This window comes from Cetorhinus maximus, chromosome 3, assembly GCF_964194155.1.
Source record: "Cetorhinus maximus chromosome 3, sCetMax3.hap1.1, whole genome shotgun sequence".
In the NCBI taxonomy this organism is placed as follows: Eukaryota; Metazoa; Chordata; class Chondrichthyes; order Lamniformes; family Cetorhinidae; genus Cetorhinus; species Cetorhinus maximus.
Window position 1 is genome coordinate 121651748 of NC_135881.1, and position 26004 is coordinate 121677751.

The 26004-nt window shown below is 41.3% G+C and overlaps 1 protein-coding gene across 1 annotated transcript in view; it reads left to right on the forward strand.

The window, feature by feature from the left end:
- The first annotated feature begins 22964 nt into the window (after positions 1 to 22964).
- LOC144678871 (dynein axonemal heavy chain 11-like) overlaps positions 22965 to 26004 on the forward strand; it is a 552140-nt gene continuing 549100 nt past the window's right edge. Inside the window, exon 1 of the mRNA XM_078538870.1 lies at positions 22965 to 23314. Within this exon, the coding sequence (XP_078394996.1) occupies positions 23090 to 23314 (225 nt within the window). The 5' untranslated portion in view covers positions 22965 to 23089. The remainder of the gene's footprint in view (positions 23315 to 26004) is intronic.

Below are 26004 nucleotides of genomic sequence, written 5' to 3' on the forward strand. Positions count from 1 at the left end.
CCTTCTTGAACCGCTGCAGTCCATGTGGGTACGCCCACAGTGCTATTAGGAAGCGAGTTCCATCCTTTTATTATTTATATGCTTACAGAAGACCTTTTATATTTAGCTGCCAGTCTCTTTTCATGCTCTCTCCTTGCTTTTCTTATTAGTTTTTTCACTACCCCTCTGGTCCTTCTATATTCAGACTTATTCTCCATTGTATTTTCTACCTGACATCTGTTGTACATGCACTTCTTCCTTTTCACCTTTACCTCTATCTCTCTTGTCATCCAGGGCATTCTGGATTTATTTGTCCTATTTTTCACCTTCAAGGGAATATACCTTGACATTGCCTGCAATACTTTTTCTTTGAAAATGTCCCATTGTTCAGCCACTGCCTTTCCTGCCAACATTTGATTCCAACTCGCACAGCTCAGATGCATTCTCATCCCATCAAAGTTGGCTTTCCCCCAATTAATTATTCCTGCTCTGGATTGTTCCTTGTCCTCTTCCATGGCCAACCTAAACCTTATGATACAATGGTCATTGTCCCCTAAATGTCTCCCACCAATATTTGATGCACTTGGGGCAACTCATTCCTCAGAATAAGGTCCAATAGTGCCTCCCCTCTCATTGGACCAGAAACGTACTGCTGCATAAAATTATGTTGAACACATTCCAGGAACTCTCAACCCTCTTGTCCCTTTGCACTACTCCTATCCCAGTCTATAGAATTGAAGTCTCCCATTATAATTACACTATAATTCTTGCATCTCTCTGTAACTTCTTTGCAGATTTATTTCTCTACATCTCTTCCACTAGTTGGTGGTCTACATACCACACTGATAATGTTATTGCACCTTTTTCATTACTTACCTCTAGCCAGAGAGATTCCGTCCTTGACCCCTCTGGAACATCCTCTCTCTACAGTACTGAAATGCCATCAATAATCAATACTGCCACTCCCCACAATTTTTCTTCCTTTCTTGCCTCTCCTAAACATCTTGTACCCAGGAATATTTAACACCCAGTCTTGCCCTTCTTTGAGCCCGGTCTATGTTATAGCAATAATATCATAATTCCATTTGTCAATCTGTGCTTACGTTTCACCAATCTTATTAACCACACTCCATGCACTCACATGCATGCACATTAGCCCTGATTTAGGCTTTTTTACTTTTGTGCTTACTCTGACCCCATCTAATGACTTACTTTTTAAAAATTAATTTACGATATATGGGCAACGCTGGCTTGGCCATCATTTATTGTCCATCCTTAATTGCCCATGACTGTTACTATTTCCTACTCTAATTCTATCAAACTCTCCAAGTATTCTATCTACCTTGATGCTACTCTGATATATCCTCCTTCTCAGTTAATATTTCTCTACTTCCCACTGCCAATTTGTCTCCTCTCCATTCCCAATTTTGCCTCGGGTTCCCACCCCCCTGCCAAACTAGTTTAAACCCTCCCTAACAGCACTAGCAAATGTCCCCGCTAGGACATTAGTCCCAGTCCTGTTAAGGTGCAACCCATCCTTCTTGTACAGTTCCCACCTGCTCCAGGACTGGTCCCAATGCCTCAGAAATCTAAAGCCCTCCCTCATGCTCCATTTCTCCAGCCATGTGTTGAACTACTCAATCTTCCTATTCTTATGCTCACTAGCACATGGCACTGGGAGTAATCCTGAGATTACTGGGTTTCTTCAGAACGGGCGTGTGTTTGAGAGAGAAAGGAACATGATTGGAGCTGGGGTGGCCAAAGACTTTCTTGTGGAGCTTGGAGAGGGAGTAGTCCCCCTCCTCGCTCACTGGAATCTTAAAAAGAAGCAAAGGCTCAAAGCTTACTTGGACCTCTTCTTGCCAGCCAGGTGTCCTACCCTGTCACTGTTGCTGGACAACAGTGTGGAACTCCCCGGTGGTTAAAAATATGCTGTGATGCCAATGATATCATTGGGCCATAATATTTGCAGATGATGTGGATCCTTATCTACTTTTAGCAGTAGCTTTGTCAATGGCTTGAAATGTGGCTGTAAAAATTTAAACTGCCAAGAATGGGGTTAGCATTGCTTGAGTTTGATATTTTAACTTTCCCTGGCCCTCTCCTGCCTGTTGGGGTGGAGCAGGTAGGGTTAAAATGTATTTAGGAGAAATAGGGATAGGACAAAAAATGAAGCCGGGGCGGCAGTATTGATCAAAGATACTGTTACTGACCTGGAAAGCGATGTTGTGCTTAAGCGTTCAAAGACAAAATCTATTTGAGTTGAGTTAAGGGGCAGAATTGGAGTTGATACATTTGTGGGTGTATCCTATAGGACACCAAATAGTGGGAAGGAGATAGAGAAGGAATTGACAAGGAATGTTTCAGAAAGATGTGAAAACAATAGAGTGGTGATAATGGTGAATTTTAATTACCCTAATATAGACTAGGAAAGAGGCAAAGGGGAGGAATTACTGAAATATGTACAAGAAAACATTTGTGATCAGTATGTTTCTAACCAAATGGGGAAGGAAATAATGCTCAATCTTGATCTGTGGAATGAAATGGAAGAGCCTTTGGGAAAAAGTGATCGCAGTATCATTATGCTTAGATCCGGTATGGAAGAGGGCAAGGAACAATCAAACATGAAAACACTCAACTGGAAGAGGGCTAATTTCATTGAATTTAAAAGGAATCTGGCCCATGTGGTTTGGAAATAAAATATTGTCAGCTACAATATGCCATGTAAGGCCTTCAAACAAGAGATGGGTTTGGTCATAAACTAAACAGATTCTATGCAGTAGAGAGGAGGGGCATCCAAAACTGGATGACTAAAGAAATAGAGGCTAAAATGCAACAGGAACAATAAGGCTTGTGATGAATGTCAGTTTCATAATAAAGAACAAAAACAGTTCAAAGAGTACAGAAGAGAAATGAAGAGGAAATGAGGGACAAAGAGAATGTATGAGAAAAGATTAATGGGTAACATAAAAGAGAACACTAAAGCTTTTTTTATTTATATAAAGAGTAAAACGATGGTTAAAGGAAAAATGGGGCTGATTTAAGGACCAAAACAGAAATTACCTTGTGGAGACAGTGGGAATGGCTGAGGTACTAAATAAATACTTTACTTCTACCTTCACAAAAGAGGAAGGTGCTACCAATGCTATAATAAAGGAGGAAGTGATAGAAAAATTGGATAGGATGAAAATAGATTAAAAAGTTGGCAGTACTCAAAGTAGAATCGGATGCACGATCCTAGGTTGCTAAATGAAGTAAGAGTGACTTTGGCTACGATCTCCTGATCTTTGGATACGGGAACATTGCCAGATGACTGGAAGGTTGCAAATGTTATATCCCTATTCAAAAAAGGGGAGAACAATAAACTCAACAACTACAGGCCAGTCAGCCTATCATTGGTAGCAGGAAGACTTCTAGAGAGAATAATCCAAGACAAAAATCACCAGAAGGATGTGGATTAATAAACAACATTCAACACAATTTTTTTTAAGGCAAAGCATGTCTGACAAACTTGATTGAATTTCTTGTTAAGTAATGGAGAGAGTAGAAGAGATTGTGCAAATGGACTTTCAGAAGGCTCTTGATAAAGTACTGGACAAGAGACTTGTTAGCAAAATTGAAGCCCATGAGATTAAAGTGGCAGTGTGGGTACAGTGTGTCTGATAGACAGAAAGAAGTGTATTAGTGAACAGTTGTTTGTTAGACTGGAGGGGAGTATGCAATGTCTCTTGGGGAGAGGTATTAGGACCACAGGTGGTTCTGATATGTATTATTGACCCGGACTTTAGGCATAATTTTAAAGCTTACAAATGACACAAAACTTGGAAATGTAGTAAACAATGAGGAAGACAGTGGCAGACTTCAGGAGGACAGAGACTAGTGAAATAAGCAAACACATGGGATGGAATATTAATGTGAAGGGTGTTAATTGTTTTTAATTGTATGCAGCTGGTAGGCATTCATTTGTGCTTCTAAACTAGACACCCACTGAAGCTGTCATTGTTGACTTGGGAGTTACTTGCTTGTAATGTCTAATTTTGTAAGTAAATGCTTATAAAAGTGTATAAAAATTGGCTCCAGTTCTATCCTTCACTATTGACTTTCTGAAATATAACACAGTGCTTGGGTTTGAGTGCTGATGGGAAGTTAAAACTGGCAACATTCAGAGGGAGTTAGGAGGCCGTCTCCAACCCGACCTCTGTGTTTCACTCCAGCACATTAGGCTGTGTGGGCAACCCCCTCAGACAAGGCAGGGTGTTCAAATACCGTACACTAATTGTTCAATTAGCATAACATTTCAATATATATTTGAGTTTTACATTGAGTCCATGGATTTCCTCAACTTGGTGAAACTCACCAGTGAAATTGAGGTGAGTACATGACAGCAATTGAGCAGACTGAATCAACCTCAGGAAATATGCCAATAACAGTTTCCCTCATACCTGCTAATGGGAAAGGGTTTGTCCACAGCACTTTTACTGAGAGTTTACCTTCTACTCTTTGGGTGTTTGGTCTAACACTTCTGGATCAGCGACACTTATTCTGCCTTAGATTGGACCTCAGATGAGGACCAAGGAGACCAGAAACATCACCCGCAGCCTGCTGGTCAGAGGCTATGCCTGCAGAGGAGGGAGGGCAGCAGCAGAGAGGAGGCACCACCCATAAAACATTCTACAGGCGAGGGTTCAGTTTCTTTGACGTCACTGAACAGCAGTGTCTCAGAAGGCTCAGGATGTCAGGTCTGGTGATGACAGATATCTGCGCACATTGCCACTATTATGATCCTTGTGGGGAATCATAAACCAAAATAACTAAATTTACCAAATGTCTCCCAAACAAAGAAATTATCAACAAAATTTCACTTTTTTGCAACTTTTAGTTTAATTTAATCAGAATCAATGTAAACTAAACATGAATTAACAGGCAAATTACAATCGGTACAAACTATAAATTACACAAGGAATAGCAGATACAACAAAAACTATCTCACAAGATTACAAGAATTCACATCTCTCCCCACACAAATGTGGCACCCACATGCAATCTCACAAACTTTCCAACTCAGCCTCCGGTACATTGAATCTCTCACTTTTCCCACGGTCCTCAAGTCACCTTGCACTGTTTCAGAGTACCCCAGAGATAGTTGTCACCCAATGGTACACTTCTGCAGAAGCTTCTTAGCTAGGTCATGACAGTCTTGATGGCACAGATTCCCCAAAGACTCCATGAGGTGATTCCTTCATTAAACCTTATTAAATGGTCTGATTGGTTCTGGTAAAATTACAGCCCAGCAGTGGAATTGTCCAATTCACAATCCATGTTCTAATCCTGTCTTCAGCTTTCTGTCCCTTTTAACTATATTACATGGAGAGGTCCTTGTAAATATGCCTTCTCTGCTCTTCTCCTCCTGCAGCTTCTTTGTCCCTGGAAACACCTATCTTAACTTCCTTCCTGTTTGTTCTGCTTCCAGGTAAGGGGTGCCAGGTCACATGGACCAGTATTTCTTATTATCCAAGAGAATTACAATCAATCCCTTTATAATTGATGCAAACTCATAAAAGGCTTTTTCAAACGTCCTTAAAAACAATTACAGATTGCCTAGACATTTTTTAAAAATTATTTATTTTCCTTACTGTATACTTCCAGGTCAAAGGTTGTCACACTACTGGCTGTCAAAGTCACCACCACCATTAACGTCTTTGCCTCTGAATCTTTATAGGTCTCTGTCTCAGAAGTGTCCAGGATCTCCCAGTCGATTACCTACAAATGCTCTGTCTTTACCATGGAAGAAAATACTGTTAAAGTAATAGAGGAGGTGGTTGTGATACTGGATGGGCTAAAAATTGGTAAAGAGGAGGTAATGGAGAGGCTGGCAGTACTTAAAGTAGGTAAGTCACCAGACCTGGATGGGATGCATCCAAGTATGCTGAGGGAACTAAGGGGGAAAACCACAGAGGTACTCACCATAAACTTCCAATTCTCCTTAGATATAGGGGTGATCTCAGAGATCTGGAAAACTAAAGATGTTACAACCTTGTTTGAAGAAGGGTGTAAGGATAAACCCAGTAACTACAGACCAGTCAGTTAAACATTGGTGGGAAAGCTTAATAGAAACGATGATACAGGACAAAATTAACAGTCACTTGGACAAGCATGGATTAATCAAGGAAAGCCAGCATGGCAAAAACAGAATTACCTGGAAAAACTCAGCAGGTCTGGCAGCATCGGCGGAGAAGAAATCAGTTAACGTTTCGAGCCTTCAAAAGCCAGCATAGATTTGTTAAAAACAAATTGTATTTAACCAACCTGATTGTGTTTTTTACTGAGGTATTTGAGAAGATTGATGAGGGTAATGTTGATGTAGCATATACAGCCTTCTAAAAGGCGTTTAATAAAATGCTACATAATAGGCTTGTCAGTAAAATTGAAGCCCATGGAATAAAAGGACAGTTGCAGTGTGGATATGAAAGTGGCTAAAGACCAGGAAACAGAGTGGAGTGGTGAGCAGTTATTTTTCAAACTGGAAGTAGGTACACAACAGTGTTCCCCAGGAACCAAGATGAGGACCACTGATTTTCTTGATGTATATTAATGATATGGATTTGGGTGTACAGGTCATGTTTTCAAAATTGGCAGATGACACAATATTTGGAAGTATTGTGAACTGTGAGGAGGAAGTGATAGACTTCAATAGGCTGGTTGAATGGACAGATAGGTGACAGGTGAAATAATGTAAAGAAGTGTGAAGTGATGCATTTTGGTCAAAAGAATGAGGAGAGACAATATAAAACAAAGGGCTTATTTTAAAGGGATGCAGAAAAAGAGAGACTTGAGGGTATATGTGCACAAATTATTGAAAGTGGCAGAGCAGGTTGAGAAAATTATTTAAAAAAAGAAACATACAGTATCCTGGGCTTTGTAAATAGAGATATTGTCTACAAAAGCAAGGAAATGATGATGAACCTTTAGCACAATCATTTGACCACAACTGGAGTATTGTGTCCCATTTGAGGCACTGTACTTTAGGAAAGTGTGGCATTAGAAAGAGTGCAGAAAGGATTTACTAGAATGCTTCCAGGGATGAGGGAATTCAGCTATGTGAACTGATTGGAGAAGTCGGTGTTGTTCTCCTTAAAGAAGAGAAGGTTGAGAGGAGATTTAATAGAGATGTTCAACATTATGAGGGGTCTAGACAGAGGAGACAGAGAGAAACTGTTCCCCTTGGGAGAAGGGTTGAGAACCAGAGGACACAGATTTAAGGTGATTGGCAAAAGAACTAATGGAAACGTGAGGAAACACTTTCTTCTGCAGCGAGTGGTCATAAACTGGAATGCACCGCCTGAGAGTGTGGTGGAGAGGTGGGTTCAGTCCTGCCTTTGGGGAAAGGGCAGCGAAGTGGGACTAGCTGGACTGCTTTTGTAGATAACTGACATGAACTTGATGGATCAAATGGCGGCCTCCTGTGGTATAACTATTGTATGAAATGCATTAGACAGGTGACTATTGGATTGTTTGCCAAGGGCAGGCAATTATGTCCACTTTCCTACAATGTTGTCTATCAGAATGAACGGGTGCTCTGATGCATTGCTCTGGCTCACTTCCCACAGGTGCAGAGTACCTCTGACCGCACACACAAGGCAATCTGGGCAACCCAAGACAATCAGGAATATTCATCAACCACTAGAGCTTCCACTCATTAATACGTAGCTGGTGTGCAACAAAAAAAAGATGTTTTATGCCGGTGTACACAAGGTTCCTGGGCAGTTGCCATGTTGCTTTCATCCTGAGACAGTCAAGCCCACTGATCTGTTCGTATCTGAAAGCAGACTTAAGGAATGGTTGCTAGGCAACAAGGGTTAGCTACTGCAAACTTGGCTCCACACACCTGTCAAAAATCCCAGTATCAAAGCCCAACAGCACTACAATGAATGCTATATCACCAACAAGTATGTGATTGAACTGACCATTGACATGCCAGGGCCTCCAGAATGATCATGATTTACTGGGCTCTGCAATAATGTTGCACAATAGCAAGGTATCGTTCCTGCAGGAAGAACATGGTGAAGAACTCAGACCCTTCTCGGAAGATTCAGAGGGGGGAGTGATGAGGGCAGTTTCAAATTGCTACCAGGGATGTCCTTATTAATGCAAAGTTCATCTGAGTTGCACCTGTGCACCCAAGTCACCAGAAAATGAAACTGCCATTCTTCTCCACCACCCCACTAATGCCACTGAGACAAAACAGTTTTGCAATTAACCAGCAATCCCTACACCAGCAGCCCCATTGGTTTCCATCAACCTATGCCTTCCTATTCATCATCAAACATGTTAGAAGACCATTTACCATTCAGCACCCAAGGATGGGCAAGATAGCAATGTGGTGAAAAAAAACATTATCGCAAGTGAAATAAAGAACAAAAACCTGTCAAAACGTTTAATTCGGACACCCATGTGCATATTTTTGTGCAGCTACAAAGCCTTACGAAGCAACTACAAACCCTTTCGCCAATGTGAATAGATTCTCGCTATTTATTCAGTTTAAATACCTCATGATTTTAAAAGTTCTATCAATCCTCTTAATCAGCTGTGGATAAGTTAGTAGCACTCTTGTCTCTGAGTCAGAAGATTATTAATACTATCCCAGGACTTGACTGCAATAAATCTAGGCTGACACTCTAGTGCAGCACTGAGGGAGTGCTGAGATGTTCAATCAGTCTTTTAGCTGAGATGTTAAACCAGGCCTCGTCTGCTATCTTAGGTGCAAATTGGCTGCTGTGTTTCCTACACTCCAATAATCACTATTCTTCAAAAGTACTTCATTGGCTGAATAGTGCTTTGATAAGTCTGAGGGTTGTGATAGCGCTATATAAATACAAGTCTTCTTTATTTTCTTTTCCCTTTTTTGTTATTTTGCAAGGTGCGATCCGTGTGGCTTCAGCAGAGGCAGAGGTAGGCTGTTCAGATTCTTACTGTCACTGTGAGATGCTCTTGGCAGATGTCCTCTAGGTTTTGGAGCCCATGAGAGCCCCACCAAAGACTGTTCTACCTGCACCTGAGCAGGATTAGACTCAGTCACTGGGAGATGAGGCAGCATATGGGCTGCTGACTGAGGAGTGTGTTGCAGGTGAGAATTGGAAGCACCTTGAGTGGAATCTCCATTTCCATGATTCTTCCACTATTATCACTGTTATGGCCAAGCTTCACTTAACTGCTACTACTTTACTGGTGAGTACTTTGGTGCAGATCAGCACATCAGTGTCAGGCCAAGCTGAAAGTATCTGTCAACCTATTTATGATGGCAGACATGTTGGCATCCAGAGTCTGCATAGTGATGTTGAAGGTATGCATGGACTCATTACAGCATTTGATGTTACATGGCATTGACTGGCCTCTCAGAGACATGGGGTACCCAGCTCTTTGAAACTCAAGGAACGTTGCCCAGGATTGCTATAATGAGCACCATGTGACTGCCAGATGAAGCCATCACAAGTCTCAGATGTACCTCAGGTGCCTGAACAGATCAGGGACTCCCTTCTGTATGCATCAGCCAGAGTCTCCAGGATGATCTTGTTTGCTATGCTCTGCACAGCATTGTGCGACAGCAAGTTTGGACCTGCAGAAGGAAAAAGATGCAGAGCACTGAGCCTCTTTGGATGATTCTGAGGAGGAGCAGGAACCAAGGAGGAGGAGGCAGAAAGTGATATGGGCAACACACCACCAGCAGTGCACATTGCTGCCCGTGTTACTGTGTGGGCCACTTAGGTCCCACTAGCGCACCCATCTAATATACAAAAGCAATTTTTGCATTTTTGCACACATCCCCCCACCGCCCCAGCACACACACCACTCACAGGAACTAATACAAAACAGTCCTGCAAACAACCAGGTTCCTTTTCATAGTCCTCCATTGTTCAGCAGCAATTCATGTCTTCCTATTAATCACCACACAACTGAAAAGGCCACATGCCAGGCAGCAACCAGAAAAGGGCACAATGGGATAATCCTGCAAAAGAATTATATTTATGCAGCTTGCACATAAAACAGAAATGTAACAATCTAATATTGTGAAAGACATGCATGTGCATACACCCTTGTGCAACTACAAATCTTTACTATTCCTTTTCCTAGCCCTTCTACGTGGTGTATCACCCGCAGCTGAAGTAGAGGTAGGCTGCTCAGATCCCGGTTTTGACTGCTGAGCTACTCTGAGGTGCCAATGTCCTGTGGGTTTGCGGGTTACATGAGGGCCCCACCTAAGACTGCTTCACCTACATTTGTGCAAGGCCAAAGTTAGCCACTGGACATGAGGCAACATATGAGGTCCTGCTGGGGAGGGGATGGGGGTTGATGCAACAGCTAAGAAGTGGAAGTGCTTTGAGCCAAGTCCCAACTTCTATGTCACAACTTTCACCATCATTGCTCTTGTGGTCTAGCTGCACTTCCCTGCAAGCAATGAGCTGAAGAACACTTTTCCAGATCAGTGGGGTGAGGAATGGCCAAGGCTATGGTATCATCTATCCTATTTAAGATGGGATTTATAGTGTGTAAGTCATTGGTGACAGCCTGCAAGCACTCATGTGACTGCCCCGTTTGATGCTCCGTGCAGGTCGACCTTTTTTTTTTCCCTGGACAAAGAAACCATTGTAAAGGCCTGTGGCATCCTGTCAATCTTCAAATGTGAGCAATGCTGCGGGAATGCCAGCCATCACATTACACATTCTCTGCTGCTGCTGCAGAAGAAATCTATTTGCTGACAGCCCCCAAGGTACTGCATCTGCTAAGTAGGGCTTGGAGTGTGCTCCAACATGACCTCTCCACTGCCGTCCCTGTCTTTGCCATCTCTTCTTGCTCACTTGTGATGTGTGTGTAACCAGGTAGGACCCAACTGTTTGTCTTACTGGTCCCACATGTTACAAATGATGGACTTTGTATGATGATTATGTTTCAAACTGTCTCCTTTAATTCAAGGTAAATGGAGTAGTGGGAGATGTGACCTCCTATGAAATATGCCTGGAGAAAAGCCCATGTAATCTCATACTAAATCTGCCTGGAGACAAGCCCATGTGACTTGGCTACCATTGGGACAGGGATCCAGCTTAAAACTTATTGAAAATAAGGTGCAACCTCTAACGTCTGGGCACAAGAGAGGAGGCAACTGTTCTTGCTGCGTACAGACTTACAGACTCTCAGAGTCAGTCAGACAGAGAGTTTTTGGGGAAGAAGACCTGCAACAGGTGCTGTTATGCCAAGCGGATAAAAAGGACTGTTTTCAGATTAACTTTGATGCAAAGTACTGATGAGGGTGGATCCCCTGTTCAAAGAAATGAAGCTTGTGTAGAGTTAAAGACTAAAGAGTCACCAAGGGGACGCCTTGGTACTGGAAGTCCATTCAACTTTGTTGAGAAGATTGGGTGAAGGGGATTTTGTTTAATAGGACACTGGAAGATTGATCTTAGTGGGGGAGGGAGAAGAGATCCTGTTAAAGCCTGGAGGAGATTGAAAGTTTAAGCACAAGACTACATTTCTGTTGAGAGTACATTGTAATGTATAAATGTGTTGCGGGTTTCCAGTTCTGTTCAGAAGTTAATGGTCTATACCTGTTCTGTGATTTAATGTATTATTTGCCTACTAGATAATGTTTAGTCAATGTTGAGTTTAGTTTGTTTATTGGAATAAAAGTTTTAAGACATCAAATCTTGTTGATTCTTTCTATTGGTCATTGAGAAATTCATATCTCTTAAAATTTATCAGTCTCTATGGGGATTGTAATATATAGAAGTGTGAGTATCTGATCGACTGCATGGTCTGCATGAGTCTTGTGAAGGTGCATCCTCAGAGTGAGTGACCTCCTCTTAGGAGTCATCATTGATGGCCTGGTTCGCCACCTGCAGGACATGTGAAGGGTCTGTGGGAGAAAAGACATGAATGAGTACTGTGAAGGTAAGATTGCTTGAAGTTTTCATTATGCACACGATCATATTTCACTTGCTGTTGACATCAAGTCAACATTAGTGTTGTCTGCCATATGTTTGTGCTATATTTAATTATGTCACCAGGTAGCTGGGAGGCCCTATCTTCAATGGCCAAGCACACCAAGACTCCACTGATTTCCAGCGACTGCTCCTCTGGACTTCCAGGCTGTCAGTTGGCTGGAGGGCCACCTCCAGTTCTCTGCTTCTCCCTCGTGTTCTGTGCTCTTTTCCTGCAAGGTGGGAAAGGAGTGACTATGAGTGAGAGTAATGGCAAGTGTTGAATGGATGGATGAAAACATTGGTTGAAGGTGATTATGAGGGAGAGGCTTGGCATTGCACAGTGATGTAGGTGAGTGCCGGTGGTGGATAGACAGATGGGAATGTGAGTAAGTGCATAGGCAGAGAGGGAATTGTGCACCAGCAAGCTAACTTGGTGTGAGCATGATGTGCTGGAGAGCCTTGGGAAGACAGAGGGAAGGGACTGGAGTGATATGCACATCAGGATGTGGACAAATGTATCACTGCTTTCACCTTCCCTGCACTGTTTAGGTTATTGAAACACTTGTTGCATTGGACCAGGAGTGGGGCACCATGCATCTGATGCTGACCTCCAGTGCCACCTCCCACCATGCCTTTTTGTTGTTGCCAGCTGGGTTTTTCTTCCCTCTGCTAGAGAACAAAATCTCCTCCAGGTCCTCACAGCCCCCAACAGCACATCCAGGAGATGTTATTGAAGTGAGGTGCAGCCTTGGACTTTCCACCTTCCATGGCAACCCTTCTTTCTCTCTCCATCCCACCTTCAACTATTTCAACCTACACTTTCAGAATGTCCCTTTAAATAGTGAAGTTGAAATTGAGTCATGCAGGTAAACATCGTGCCTGCTGCCACTAATTGGTTGGGAAACCTGGAAGTCATATGTTAATGCAGTAGCTATGTAAAAAAAGCCATTGACAGATGCATTTCACATATCTTTGTGTCTCCCACAGGTTATAGCCTGAGAAGGTGGGGCAAATCCACTAGGTGAACCAGTGCAGACTCAACAGGCTGAATGACCTTCTTCTGTACTGTAATAATTCTGTGAACCATTTGAAGATGAATAGATCCATAGAGTCTGTCCAGAATGTCGGGGTGCAAGTTATGCACAAAATGATTGCCATCCACTTTCCCACCCTCAACAATGGGCCGTACAATCTTCTGGGAGAGGAAAATAAACCTTAGACTGATTTAGGATAAAATCTCTTTGAAATTCCTCATTGACCCCTGAAGATGATCAAACAAGCTCTAGCAGGCTACTGTGATGGGGTGACTCATCCCCAATACGCACTTGCCTTTTGTATGTAGTCATGTCGGCTACACTCGGGAATTCGTCCAATTCCCTTTTGAATGTTTGCAGCTGATCTGCACTCTCTGCATGAGTTGGCAATTTGTTCTCTAGGTCAGTCGAAGTAATTTTCATTATGAAAGGAGGAACCTCCTGGCATCTAACCTAGTTCTGTGCTTTAATAATTTGTACTCATATCTCCTGGTCCTCCCTAACATATTAATATGGATTTAATCCTTTTATTATTTTAAAGACCACAATCAAATCTCCTTGAAGTCTAAGTGAGTAAAAATGTTTTGTAATAATAAGGGCCTTTAAACTGGGTATCAGTCTAGTGGCCTTTGAACCTTTTACAGGGCTTCTGTATCATCCATCTTGTCAGGGGATCAAAATTATGCAAAGTGTATTTTATAGGCCACTAACTAGTGGGGAAGCTATAGAGGAACAAATTGGAAATTACAGAGTGGTGCAAGGACTATAGACAGTGATAATGGGAACTTCAATTATCTTAACATAGTCTGGGATAGCAACAGTGTAAAGGGCAGAGTGGGAAGTTTCTAAAGTGTGTTCAGGAGAATTTTCTTGATCAGTACGTTTTCAGTCCAATGAAGAAGGAGTAATTGCCGGATATGGTTCTCAGGAATGAGGTGGATCAAGTGGTCAAGTGTCAGTAGGGAAGCATTTAGGGAACAGTAATCATAAGGTCCAGGTCAGCTATGAAAAGGATTCAGAGCAATCTAGAGTAAAAAATAGTTGGAGGAAGGGTCAATTTTAGTGGTGGAGGAGCACAAATCTGTCCTAGATAAATTGGAATCAAAGATTGGCAGACAAAACTGGAACAAAACAATAGTCTGCCTTTAGAGAAGAGGTGTTTGGGGTACAGCCAAGGTACATTCCCATGAAAGATAAAGATAGGGCAACCAAAGCCAAGAGACTTCTAGATGATGAGCGAGGTACAGAGTAAGATGAAACAGAAAAAGGGAGCATATGAAAGACATCAGATTGATAATAGAAATGAGAACCAGATTAAATACAGAAAGTTCAGAAGGAAAGTGTAAAGGAGATAAGAAAGACAAAGAAAGAGCTTGAGAAGAGACTGGCAACTAAGATGAAAGGGAATCCAAGATTCTTCTATAGGCATGTAAATAGTAAAAAGATAGTAAGGGGAGGGTGGGGTTGATTTGGGAGCAAAAAGGAGACATACACATGGAGGCGGAGAGCATGGCTGAGGCACTAAATAAATACTTTGCATCTGTCTTTAACAAGGAAGTAGATGCTGCCAAAGTCATAGTGAAATTGAAAGTTGAGATACCGGACATACAAAAATAATTGATAAAGAGGAGGTAATAGAAAGGCTGACGGCACTTAAAGTTGGTAAGTCACAAGGATGGGATGCATCCAAAGATGCTGAGGAAAGTAAGAGTGGAAATTGTGGAGGTACTGCCATAATCTCCCAATCCTCCTTATATTCAGGGTGGTGCCAGAGGACTGGAGAATTGCAAATAATACACTCTTGTCCAAAAAAGGGTGTAAGGATAAACCCAGCTAATCCAAGCTAGTCAGTTTAACCTTGGTGGTGTGAAAGCTTTTTAGAAAAGATAATCTGAGACAAAATTAACAGTCACTTGGGCAAGTGTGAATTAATGTAGGAATTGTTAAAGGCAAATTACGTTCAACAAACTTGATTGAATTCTTTGATGAGGTAACATAGGTAGCTGATTAGGGTAAATTGGCTGATGTGGTGTAACTCTTTCTCTTTCGAGTTATCAACAGATCGCATGTAACTCTTTCGAGTACATTCACAGTTCTTGGTTTCCAAGAGTGGGACATGAACCCACAACCTTCTGATTCAAAGGCGAGGGTGCTATGAACTGAGCCACAGCTGACATCTCTGCTAATGTGGTGTACTTGGACTTCCAAAAGATGTTTGATAATGTGCCACATAATGGGCTTGTCAGCAAAGTTGAAGCCCATAGAAAAGGGAAAGTGGCAGCATTGATATGAAGTTGGCTAAGTGACAGGAAATGGAGAGTAGCAGAAGGGTTGTTTTTCAGGCTGGAGGAAAATATACAGTGAGGTTCCCAAGGGGTTTGTACAAGGACCACTGTTTTTCTTAATATATGTTGATGATTCTGACTTGGGTGCATAGGACAAAATTGGCAGATGACACAAAATTTGGAAATATTGTGAACTGAGGAGGCTAGTGATAGTCTTCAAGAGGATGTAGCCAGTTGGTGGAATGAGCAGATACCTGCAGATGAAATTTAATGCAGAGCAGTTCAAAGTGATAGATTTTGGTAGGAATACTGAGAGCCAATATAATCTAAAGAGTATAGGGATGCAAGAACAGAGAGACATGGAGGTATATGTGCACAAATCTTTGAAGGTGGCAGGGCAGATTGAGAAAGTGGTTAAAAGCCACATGGGATCATGGGTTTTATAAATAGATGCATAGAGTACAAAAGCAAGAAAGTTATGATGAACCTTTTTAAAAACGTTCAGCCTCAACCTGTACTATTGTGTCCAATACTGGGCACTGTGCTTTAGGAAGGATGGGAAGGCTAGAGAAGGTGCAGAAAAGATTTATGAAAATGGTTCCATGGATGGGGGAGTTCAGTTATGAGGATAATTGGAGAAGTTATCTAGTTCTCCTTAGAGAAGGTTGAGAGGAGATTTGATAGAGGTATTCAAAAACCTAAGAGGTATAGTGGGAATAGATACAGGAAAACTGCTCTCATTGGTGGAAGGGTCAAGAGCCAGAGGCCAGAGATTCGTGGTGATTGGCAAAAGCTTCAAAGATGACATGAGAATAAACTATTTTAGGCAGTGAGTGGTTAGGATCTGACCAGATAATTTGCTCTTGTAATGTTGAGTGAGGGATAAATATTGGCCAAGACACCAGGATAACTCCTCTGCTCTTCTTTGAAATAGTGGCATGGGATCAGTACATACGGACATATGAGATAGGAGCAGAAGTAGGCCATTCACCTCCCCCCCCCCTTAAACCAGCTTATATTTCACCTCTTTTCTATTTTTACTTAGTTCTGTTGAAGAGTCATACGGACTCGAAACATTAACTGTGTTCCTCTCTGCAGATGCTGCCAGACCTGCTGAGTTTTTCCAGGTATTTTTATTTATTTATTTTTTTGTTTTCTCTATCTATTCTGTCTAGATCCTTCATTATTTTGAAAACTTCTATCTAATCTCCTCTCAACCTTCTTTTCTTGAGGGAGAAGAATCCTAGCTTCTCCAATCTATTCATGTGCCTGAATTCCTTCATCCCTGGAACTATTTCAGCAAATCCTTCCTGCGCCCTCTCTAAATTCTTCATATCCTTCCTAAAGTGCGGTGCCCAGAATTGGACACAATTCTTAGCTGAGGCAGAACCAGAGTTTTCTAAAGGTTCATCATATTTTTTGCATCTCCCGATGGCTGAGTCTAACCCTGCTCAGGTGCAGGTGGAACAGTCTTGGGCTCCAAAACCCAGAGGACATCAGCCAAGAGCATCTCAGCTGTCAGACCAAAGATGTGAACAGCCTGCCTCTACCTCTGCTGAAGCTACACAGGTTACACCATGTAGGAATAGCAGAAAAAGGAAGAGAAAAGAAAAAGAAAGACACACAATTATACAGTGCTTTTCAAGACTATCAGGCATCTCAAAGTACTTTAAAGCCAATAAAGTACTTATGAAGAGTAGTCACCGTTGTAATTTAGGAAATATGGCAGCTATGTTGCACACAACAGGCTTCCACAAACAGCAATATGATAATGACCAGATAATTTGCTCTTGTAATGTTGAGTGAGGAATAAATATTGGCCAAGACACCAGGATAACTCCTCTGCTCTTCTTTGAAATAGTGGCATGGGATCAGTACATATGGACATATGAGATAGAAGCAGAAGTAGGCCATTCAGCCCCTCAAGTCTGATCCACCTTTCAGTAAGATCATGGCTGATCTGTTTCTGTTTCAAGTTCCACATCACCATCTACCCCCAATAACCTTAGATTCTCGTTAGGCAAGGGAATCAATCTACCTCTGCCTTAAAAATATTCAATGACCCCACTTCCACTGCCTTCTGAGGCAGAGAGTTCCAAAGACTCACAACTCTCTGAGAGAAAAAAATTCTCATCTCTGTCCTAAAAGGGCGATCCCTAATTTTAAAAAAGTGCCCCCTAGTTCTGGATTCGTCCACAAGAGGAAACATCCTTTCCATGTCCAGCTTGTCAAGACCATTCAGAATCTTATATACTTCATTCACCCTGCACCCTTCTAAACTTCAGTGGAAACAAGCCCAGCCTGTCCAACCTATCCTCAGAAGACAACCCGCTCATTCCAGGTGTCAATCTAGTAAACCTCCTCAGAACCGCCTCCAACACACTTACATGCTTCCTTAAATAAGGAAGCCAAAACTGCACAGTGTTCAAGCTGTGGTCTCACAAATGCCCTGTATAACTGAAGCATAACATCCTTACTTTTATGTTCAATTCCTGTTATAATAAAGGATAGCATTCATTCACCTTCTTGATTATGTACTGTACCTGCATACTAACTTTTTGTGTTTCATGCACTAGAACACCTAGATCCCCCTGCACCTCGGAATTCTGCAGTTGTTTTCCATTTAAGTAACACTCTGCTTTTTCATTCTCCTTGCCAAAATGAATAACTTCACATTCTCTCACTTTATGTTCCATCTGTCAGATTTTTGCCCAATCACTCAACCTATCTAGATCTGTCTGCAAACTCCTTATGTTTCTGCACAACATACTTTTCCACCTATCTTTGTATCATCTGCAAATTTAGCTACCATGTCTTCGCTCCCCTCATCTAAGTCATTGATGTAAATTGTAAAAATTTGAAGCCCTACCACAGACCTTTGCAGGACTCTACTCATCACATCCTGCCAATCAGACAAACACCTATTTATGCATACACTCTGTTTTCTGCCAGGCAGCCAATTTTCTATCCATGCTAAGATGTTACCCCCTACACCATGAGCTTTTATTTTCCGCAATAACCTTTGGTCATGATTTACTGGGCTCTACAATAATGTTGTGCAACAGCGAGTCTCGTTCCTGCAGGAAGAACATGGTGAAGAGCTCAGACCCTTCTCGGAAGATTCAGAGGGGGAAGTGATGAGGGCTGTTTCAAATTGCTACCAGGGATGTCTTTATTAATGGAAAGTCCATCTGAGTTGCACCTGCGGACCCAAGTCACCAGAAAATTTAACTGCCATTCTTCTCCACTACCCCACTAATGCCACTGAGACAAAACAGTCCTGCAACCAGCCAACAATCCCTACACCATCACCACAGCCACTGCCGCCCCCTCCACCCCCCACTGCCACCCACCCCCCCAACAATTGGTTTCCATCAACTTATGCCTTCATGTGGCACCTTTTCAAATGCCTTCTAGAAATCCAAGTACAGTACATCTAAATGGTTCCCCTTTATCCACAGCACATGTTAGTCCTTCAAAGAACTCTAATGAATTGGTTAAACATAACTTCCCTTTCACAAAAGCATGCTGAGTCTTCCCAATTACCCAGAATTTTTCTAAGTGCCCAGCTATAACCTCTTTAATGATTGATTCTAACCCCCTCCCCCTGACAGACATCAAGCTAACTGGCCGAGAGTTTCCTATTTTCTGCCTCCCTCCCTTCTTCAATAGAGTGGTTATATTTGCTACTTTCCAGTCTGATGGAACCTTTCCAGAATCTAGGAAAATTAACACCAATGCATCTACTACCTCATTCACCAACTCTTTTAAGACCCCAGGATGAAGTCCATCTGGATCTTTTACGTTAACCTGATAGGGCTAAAGAGCGCTGGATTAACATCTCAGCACTGCACTAGAGTCTCAACATAGAGTTTTATGCCAAGGCCCTGGAATAGTACTTGAACCCATTACCTTCTGACTCAGAAGTAAGAGTGCTACTAACTGAACCATAGTTGATTAAGAGGTGTGATAGAGCTGTTAAAATAATGAGGGGTCTAGGCAGAGAGAGAAATTATTTACATTGGCAAAAGGGTTTGTTGTTGCTTTGTAAATCTTTGTAGCTGCACAAAAATATGCACGTGGGTGTCCGAAAAAATGTTATGACAAGTTTTATAAAATTTTAATCACAATAATGTTATTTTTTTTCGCCACTTTGCAATCTTATCCATTCTTGGGTGCTGAATGGTAAGTGGTCTTCTATCATGGTTGATATGAATTGGAAGGCATAAGTTGATGGAAACCAATTGTGTGTGTGTGGAGGGGGCGGGTGACGTCGGCTGTGGTGCTGATGTAGGGATTGTTGGCTGGTTGCAGTACTGTTTTGTCTCAGTGGTATTAGTGGGGTGGTGGAGAAGAATGGTAGCTGCGTTCCCTGGTGACTTGGGTCCGCAGGTGCAACTCAGATGAACTTTGCATTAATAGGGACATCCCTGGTAGCAATTTGAAACTGCCCTCATCACTTCCCCCTCTGAACCTTCCGAGAAGGGTCTGAGCTCTTCACCATGTTCTTCCTGTGGGAACGATGCCTCGCTGTTGTGCAACATTATTGCAGAGCCCAGTAAATCATGATCATTCTGAGGACCCTGGCATCTGTTGGTGATATAGCATTCATTGTAGTGCTGTTGGGTTTTGATGCTGGAGTTCCTGATAGATGTGTGGAACAAGTTTGCAGTAGCTATCCCTTGTTGCCTAGCAACCATTCCTTAAGTCTGCTTTCAGATACGAACAGATCAGTGGGCTTGACTGTCGCAGGATGAAAGCAACATGGCAACTGCCCAGGAACCTTGTGTACACCGGCATAAAACATCTTTTTTTTTGTTGCACACCAGCTACGTATTAATGAGTGGAAGCTCTAGTGGTTGATGAATATTCCTGATTGTTTTGGGTTGCCCAGATTGCCATGTGTGTGCAGTCAGAGGTACTCTGCACCTGTGGGAAGTGAGCCAGAGCAACACATCAGAGCACCCGTTCATTCTGATAGACAACATTGTAGGAAAGTGGACATAATTGCCTGCCCTTGGCAAACAATCCATCAGTCACCTGCCTAATGCATTTCATGCAATCATAGAATGGTTATAGCACAGAAGGAGGCCATTCAGCCCATCAAGTCCAGCTAGTCCCAGTTTGCTGCCCTTTCCCAAAGGCAGGACTGAATCTGCCTTTCCACCACACTCTTAGGCAGCGCATTCCAGGTTATAACTCTACTTGCTGTAGAAGAAAGCTTTTCCTCATGTTTCCATTGGTTCTTTTGCTGATCCCCTTAAATCGGTATCCTTTGGTTCCCAACCCTTCTCCCAAAGGAGCAGTTTCTCTCTGTCTACTCTGTCTAGACCCCTCATAATGTTGAACATCTCTATTAAATCTCCTATCAACCTTCTCTTCTTTAAGAGAAAAATCTCACCTTCCCCAATCAGTCCACATAGCTGAATTCCCTCATTCCTGGAACCATTCTAGTAAATTCTTTTTGCACTCTCTACTGCTTGACACTTACCTAAAGTATGGTGCCTTGAATGGGACATAATGCTTCAGCTGTGGCCAAATGATTGTGCTGAAGGTTCATCATCATTTCCTTGTTTTTGTACACTGTGCCTCTATTTATAAAGCCCAGGATGCTGTGTGCTTCTTTTTTAAAAACCACTTTCTCAACCGCCCTGCCACCTTCAACAATTTGTGCACATTTACCAACGCTGCCCACCTACCCCTCCACCACCCCCAGGTCTCTAGTGGGAATCAGATGTACTTTGTATAGTCTCTTAGTTAACTCTATATATAATCTTATCTTCAGATAAAGAACCCACACTCATGACCGCAGCCGATGTTATTCACTGAACAAGCCAAATCTCTGAGGAAACTTGTCTTGCTGATCGTAACTTTTGTTTTGTATTTTGAAAACAAGGGGAAAACTACTGATCCCAGGAACATAGAATCCCAGTAACACTTTTAGGATTTTAAAATTAAAAGAATTATTAACAAGAAAAAACCTTAAATGCACAAGATTAAAATTACACAGTTAAAACAGTCCTACAAAACATTCCCCCTAAAAAACCCACTTGGTCAGAACACACAAGTAAACTACTTGGCAACAGCTCCCTTATGGATTTGAATCATAAAAGTCCAGTAATCCAAGGCAAACTGCTGCTACTTAAGTAAAGTATACCACACAACTTCTCACTCTCTTCCGTTCTGCTGTGGAACCGAAGAAACTTCAGAAACAGACTGCTTTCTGAAAACAAAGACTTTTCTGGCTTGACACTGGATGGCTGCTTCAAGTTCACAACTTTTCTCAGCACAGAGCTGGTCTCAGAACATCTCCCACACACAACCAGCACAACTCAACTAAACATCTTTCCTTAAATATCCTTTTCCCCTTTGATCTTAGACTCCATTGTTCTAAGCACCTCTTTGAACTCAATTTTTCCAAAATATAAAAATCTTTCATGTTTTCCTATTACCCCCACGTTCGGGTAAAATAAAATTGAATAACCTTCCCTTGTTTACCTATGAAACCTTTGTAAGTTGTAAAAGTCCCTTGTCACTTCTAAACTTCCTTTGAAATTTAACAGCTGAAAGGTCAAGTTCCGACTTATCCTATAATGCAATTTTTAAACCCAACCTATTTACTCTACATTCAACTACACCATAGCCTCTCATTTTAAATGCATGCATCTATCTCCTTTACCTTTCATCTCTCTGTTCCCTCAGACAAGCTGTCTTTAGTAACTTTTCCCCAATTTAATTACACACACTCACAGCCTTCTTTACAGAATACCACCATATTCCCAGAAATATTTTTAAAAAATCCATCTTCACATTCATCAATCCTTGTCGTGTGATTTGTACACTTATGTCAAATAGAAGGACATAATGCTGCCCACTGTGTACAAGTCCCATTGGTGGCGTAGACACGTTGAATGCTCTTAGAAGTTTTGTTAGAAATTTAAAAGTATGGCACTGCCAATCTAGCGCTTGCAACAGCATGTAATGTTTTGTTTCTTTGATAACTTTACAGAAGTTAAAAACATTTAAACTGTATACTTGAAGAATTACTTTTCATTCTTCTGTGCTACATACAGGACACTAAAGCGTTAAGGTGGGCATTCGAGAAATCTGACCCATACCCACACAACCACCCCCCACCACATCATCTCCCCTCCACCACCCAAAGGTGTCCTGATAAATGAGATTCTTGTACATAATTAAGTAATTAGACATAGTCCACACAATACTCTAGATTTTATACATTGATTTTCTTTAGTGAAGTTTTAGCTCCAATGCATGCGGGTTTGTTGTTTACTCTTGTGGCTCATTGTATGCACAGGTGCTGCACTTTTCTACTCATTTTAGTTTGGTAACATGTAACATTTGTCCTGATTTAAAAAAAAATCGGGGTATTTGTCAGTTAATTTATGTATATGAGCCTGTAATATTGGTGTGCATTTTTCATTGACTGTTTACATTGATACAAACTGATATAATTGTAGCACTTGGTACCAGTGCTTACCACCGCCTCCCCGGCCGTGTTGGTTTGTTCCGGTGAGGCTCTGTGGAAAGAAGGCATCGACCTGAAGTGGAATTGTTCACTGGCGGAAGCGGGGAAGAGGTGAACGATAGAAAGACCACATTTCTTTCCCATTCCCAAGGAAACCAGTCCATAGCAGGATCCACCTCAAAGGAGTCAGGGCGTCTGCTAAATGCGCAGCTTCAGTGCTCTCGCGGAATGAGTCGGGAACGCAGTGAAAATAAAAGTTGGGCTCAATTTACTTATTAAAAAAAATACATTTTGTTGGAAGCCGAAGTGCCAAAAATCAAAGTGAAGGAAATGGCAGAAGAAGATGAGGAAAACCATGTTGAAAGTTTCGCAGACGATGAGAGGGTGCAGTACATCGCAGACTGGATTGTCTTCTCATTGAGACTCCGAGCTGACAAATGGGTCAAATTCATTACGAGCGCAGAGAATCAAAAACTCCTGTCCGATTTTCTTGAAAGAGACTATATGCTGGTGTGGTTTGTTAGCACCACCGGGCTCCTCGCAGCCTCCTGGGAGGTAAGAACAATCCGTACTTCCACTACCCGCTTTATCCGGATCAGTTAATGAAGATTAAATGTTGCAACAGGTTGCCTTTTATCACCCCTTCCCCTAATACGTAGAAAAAACACTGAAAAAAACTGAAAAAAAAAGTAAATGAATCTTTTCTGAACAGCAAGTTCTTGTTTCGTGTGGGTTAACAGTATTGCCAGTGTAAAACATTGCATGTGTTGTAAAATTCCACCAAAAACGCAAGTTTTCTCGGATAAAAATGGAGTAACGCAAAATAGTTTATGGCCATAAATCCTGTTTGACAAATTTGACAAAGAAGTTGCATTTTCCTTTTTAAAAAGAGCTGAAATATTTTGGCTTCATTAAAATAACTGATGAAGAGTCATGCGGACTCGAAACGTTAACTCTTGTTTCTTTCTCCACAGATGCTGTCAGACTTGCTGAGTTTTTCCAGCATTTTTTGTTTTTGTTTCAGATTTCCAGAATCCGCAGTATTTTGCCTTTATTAAAATAGTATTTGAAGAAAATCAGCCTTATGCAGCAAGTTTCTTTAAAACTTCTAATCGAGAATTTGAATATTACTGATATAGTATTGCATTATATTTGTTTACAGCGTAGAAACGGGCTGTTCGACCCAACAAGCCTGTACTAGTTTTTATGTTTCATACGAGCCTTCTTCACCCTCCTTCATATAAAGCCCATCAATATATCCTTCTATTCCTTTCTCTCGTGTCTGTCTAGCTTGCCTTTCAATGGCATCTATGTTATTCACCTTATCGACTCCTTGGGGAAGCATCTTTCACATTCTAATCACTGGATAAAGAGTTTTCTACTGAATTCCAAATTACATTCATTAGCGGCTCTCGTATATGTATAGCCCCTCTCTGTGTACCCTGTCAAACCCTTTCATAATGTTGTTACCCCTCAGTCGTTTTTCTAGAGATAAGGGTTTCAACCTGGTAATTTGGATAGGTATAATCTTTGGAATTTGGTATTCTAGTAAATTTTGCACCCTCTCCAGTACCTCTGTGTCCTTTTTTAAATAATGTGGAGACCAGAACTATTCACAGTACTTCAAGTGTGGTCTAATCAAGGTCTGTACAAGTTTTACGTAACTCCTCTGATTTTCAATTCAGTCACTCTGGAAATGAGCCCTGTTGCTTTATTTGTTTTATTAAATGGTCATATAATCTATGCTGCTACTTTAGTGATTTGTGTATCTATTGTTCATTGTATATTGCGTTTAATTTATGCAGTTGCTGAGCATTAACTGGTGATTCACTTGAGTCCCTATAAATGGAGAGAGACTGAAACTGTGGATGTTGGGTTATATGTAGCTCTGTAAATAAATATCAAAGTGTGTAAAGATTGGCTCCAGTTCTATCCTTCAGCAATTTGCTTTCTAGATCATAACATCTGCATCTCCAGATCCCTCTGTTTCTCTACACTATGTAGATAATTATTTTCCAAGCATTATATGGCCTTTATTCTTCCTACAGAAATGTTCTACCTCACACTTACCTATATTTACTATCTACATGACACGTCTGCAAGTTTATTCATGTCTCTCTGTATTTTAGTTCTCCTCTGTATTAACTACACCCCTCTAATTTTGTGCTATCCATAAATTTTGAAATTGTAATTCCAATCCCCATGTCCAAATTGTTTATGTACACAGTGAGCACAATGATCTCAGCACCGATCCTTGTAGCATACCACTTTCACCTTGAACCCTCTACTCTCTGCATTCTGTTTTGTATCCAGCTTGTTATCCATTCTGCTGCTTGTCCCCTGACCCCACGTGTTCTGACCTTAGTCTACTATGTGTTTCTTAAGGCCTTTAGAAGTCCAATTATTTTATGTCTACTACATTACCCTGTTCTATCCTTTCTATTAGTTTTTCACAGAATTCAATAAGGTCGGTCAAGCATCATCTCTTTCGAAACCCATGCTGACTACTCTTTATTACATTTTCAGTTTCTAGGTACTTTTTCTATTATATGTTTGAATAAGAATTCTTTCCTACTACTGACCTTAAGTTAATTGTTATATAGTTCTCTGACTTGTTCCATTTCTGTTTTTAAATATAGGAATGACATTATCTGTCGGCCAGTCCTCTGAAACTATTCTGTTTGTGTTTTTATATGTATGTAATAGTGCCGCTGCTGTCTTTCCTTAATCTGTTAACCACGCGTATTAAAAGTTATTTTTATTAACAGTAGACCAATTCCATTTTATGCATGAGTACATATTCCAAATGTTACTGCTTCAACTGTTATATGAATGTGCTATTTTATAAATTAATTCTTTCAGACATGTCAACCTGTTTAGGGAAGGAGAGAAGGTTAAATGAGGTTACTGCAGTGTGTAAATGACCAGAGAAACCTAGGTGTTCAAATCCATAAGTGACTGCTGCCATCCCCACATTACAACAGTGATTACAATTCAGAAGTACTTAATGGGCTTTAAAGCGCTTTGAGACATCCTGAGAGATGCTATATAAATAGAAGCCTTTTTTAATAATTCCCGAAGTGTGAGTGCAGGTGGATAAAGCCTTAAAAATAGCAAGAAGAATTATGGATTTTTAAATGGGGCCTTAGAGTATAAGAGTAAAGAAGTAATGATAAATTCGTATAAAACATTGGCTAGCACACATATGGAGTACAATACTATCTGTACCAATAGGTGCTTCATTA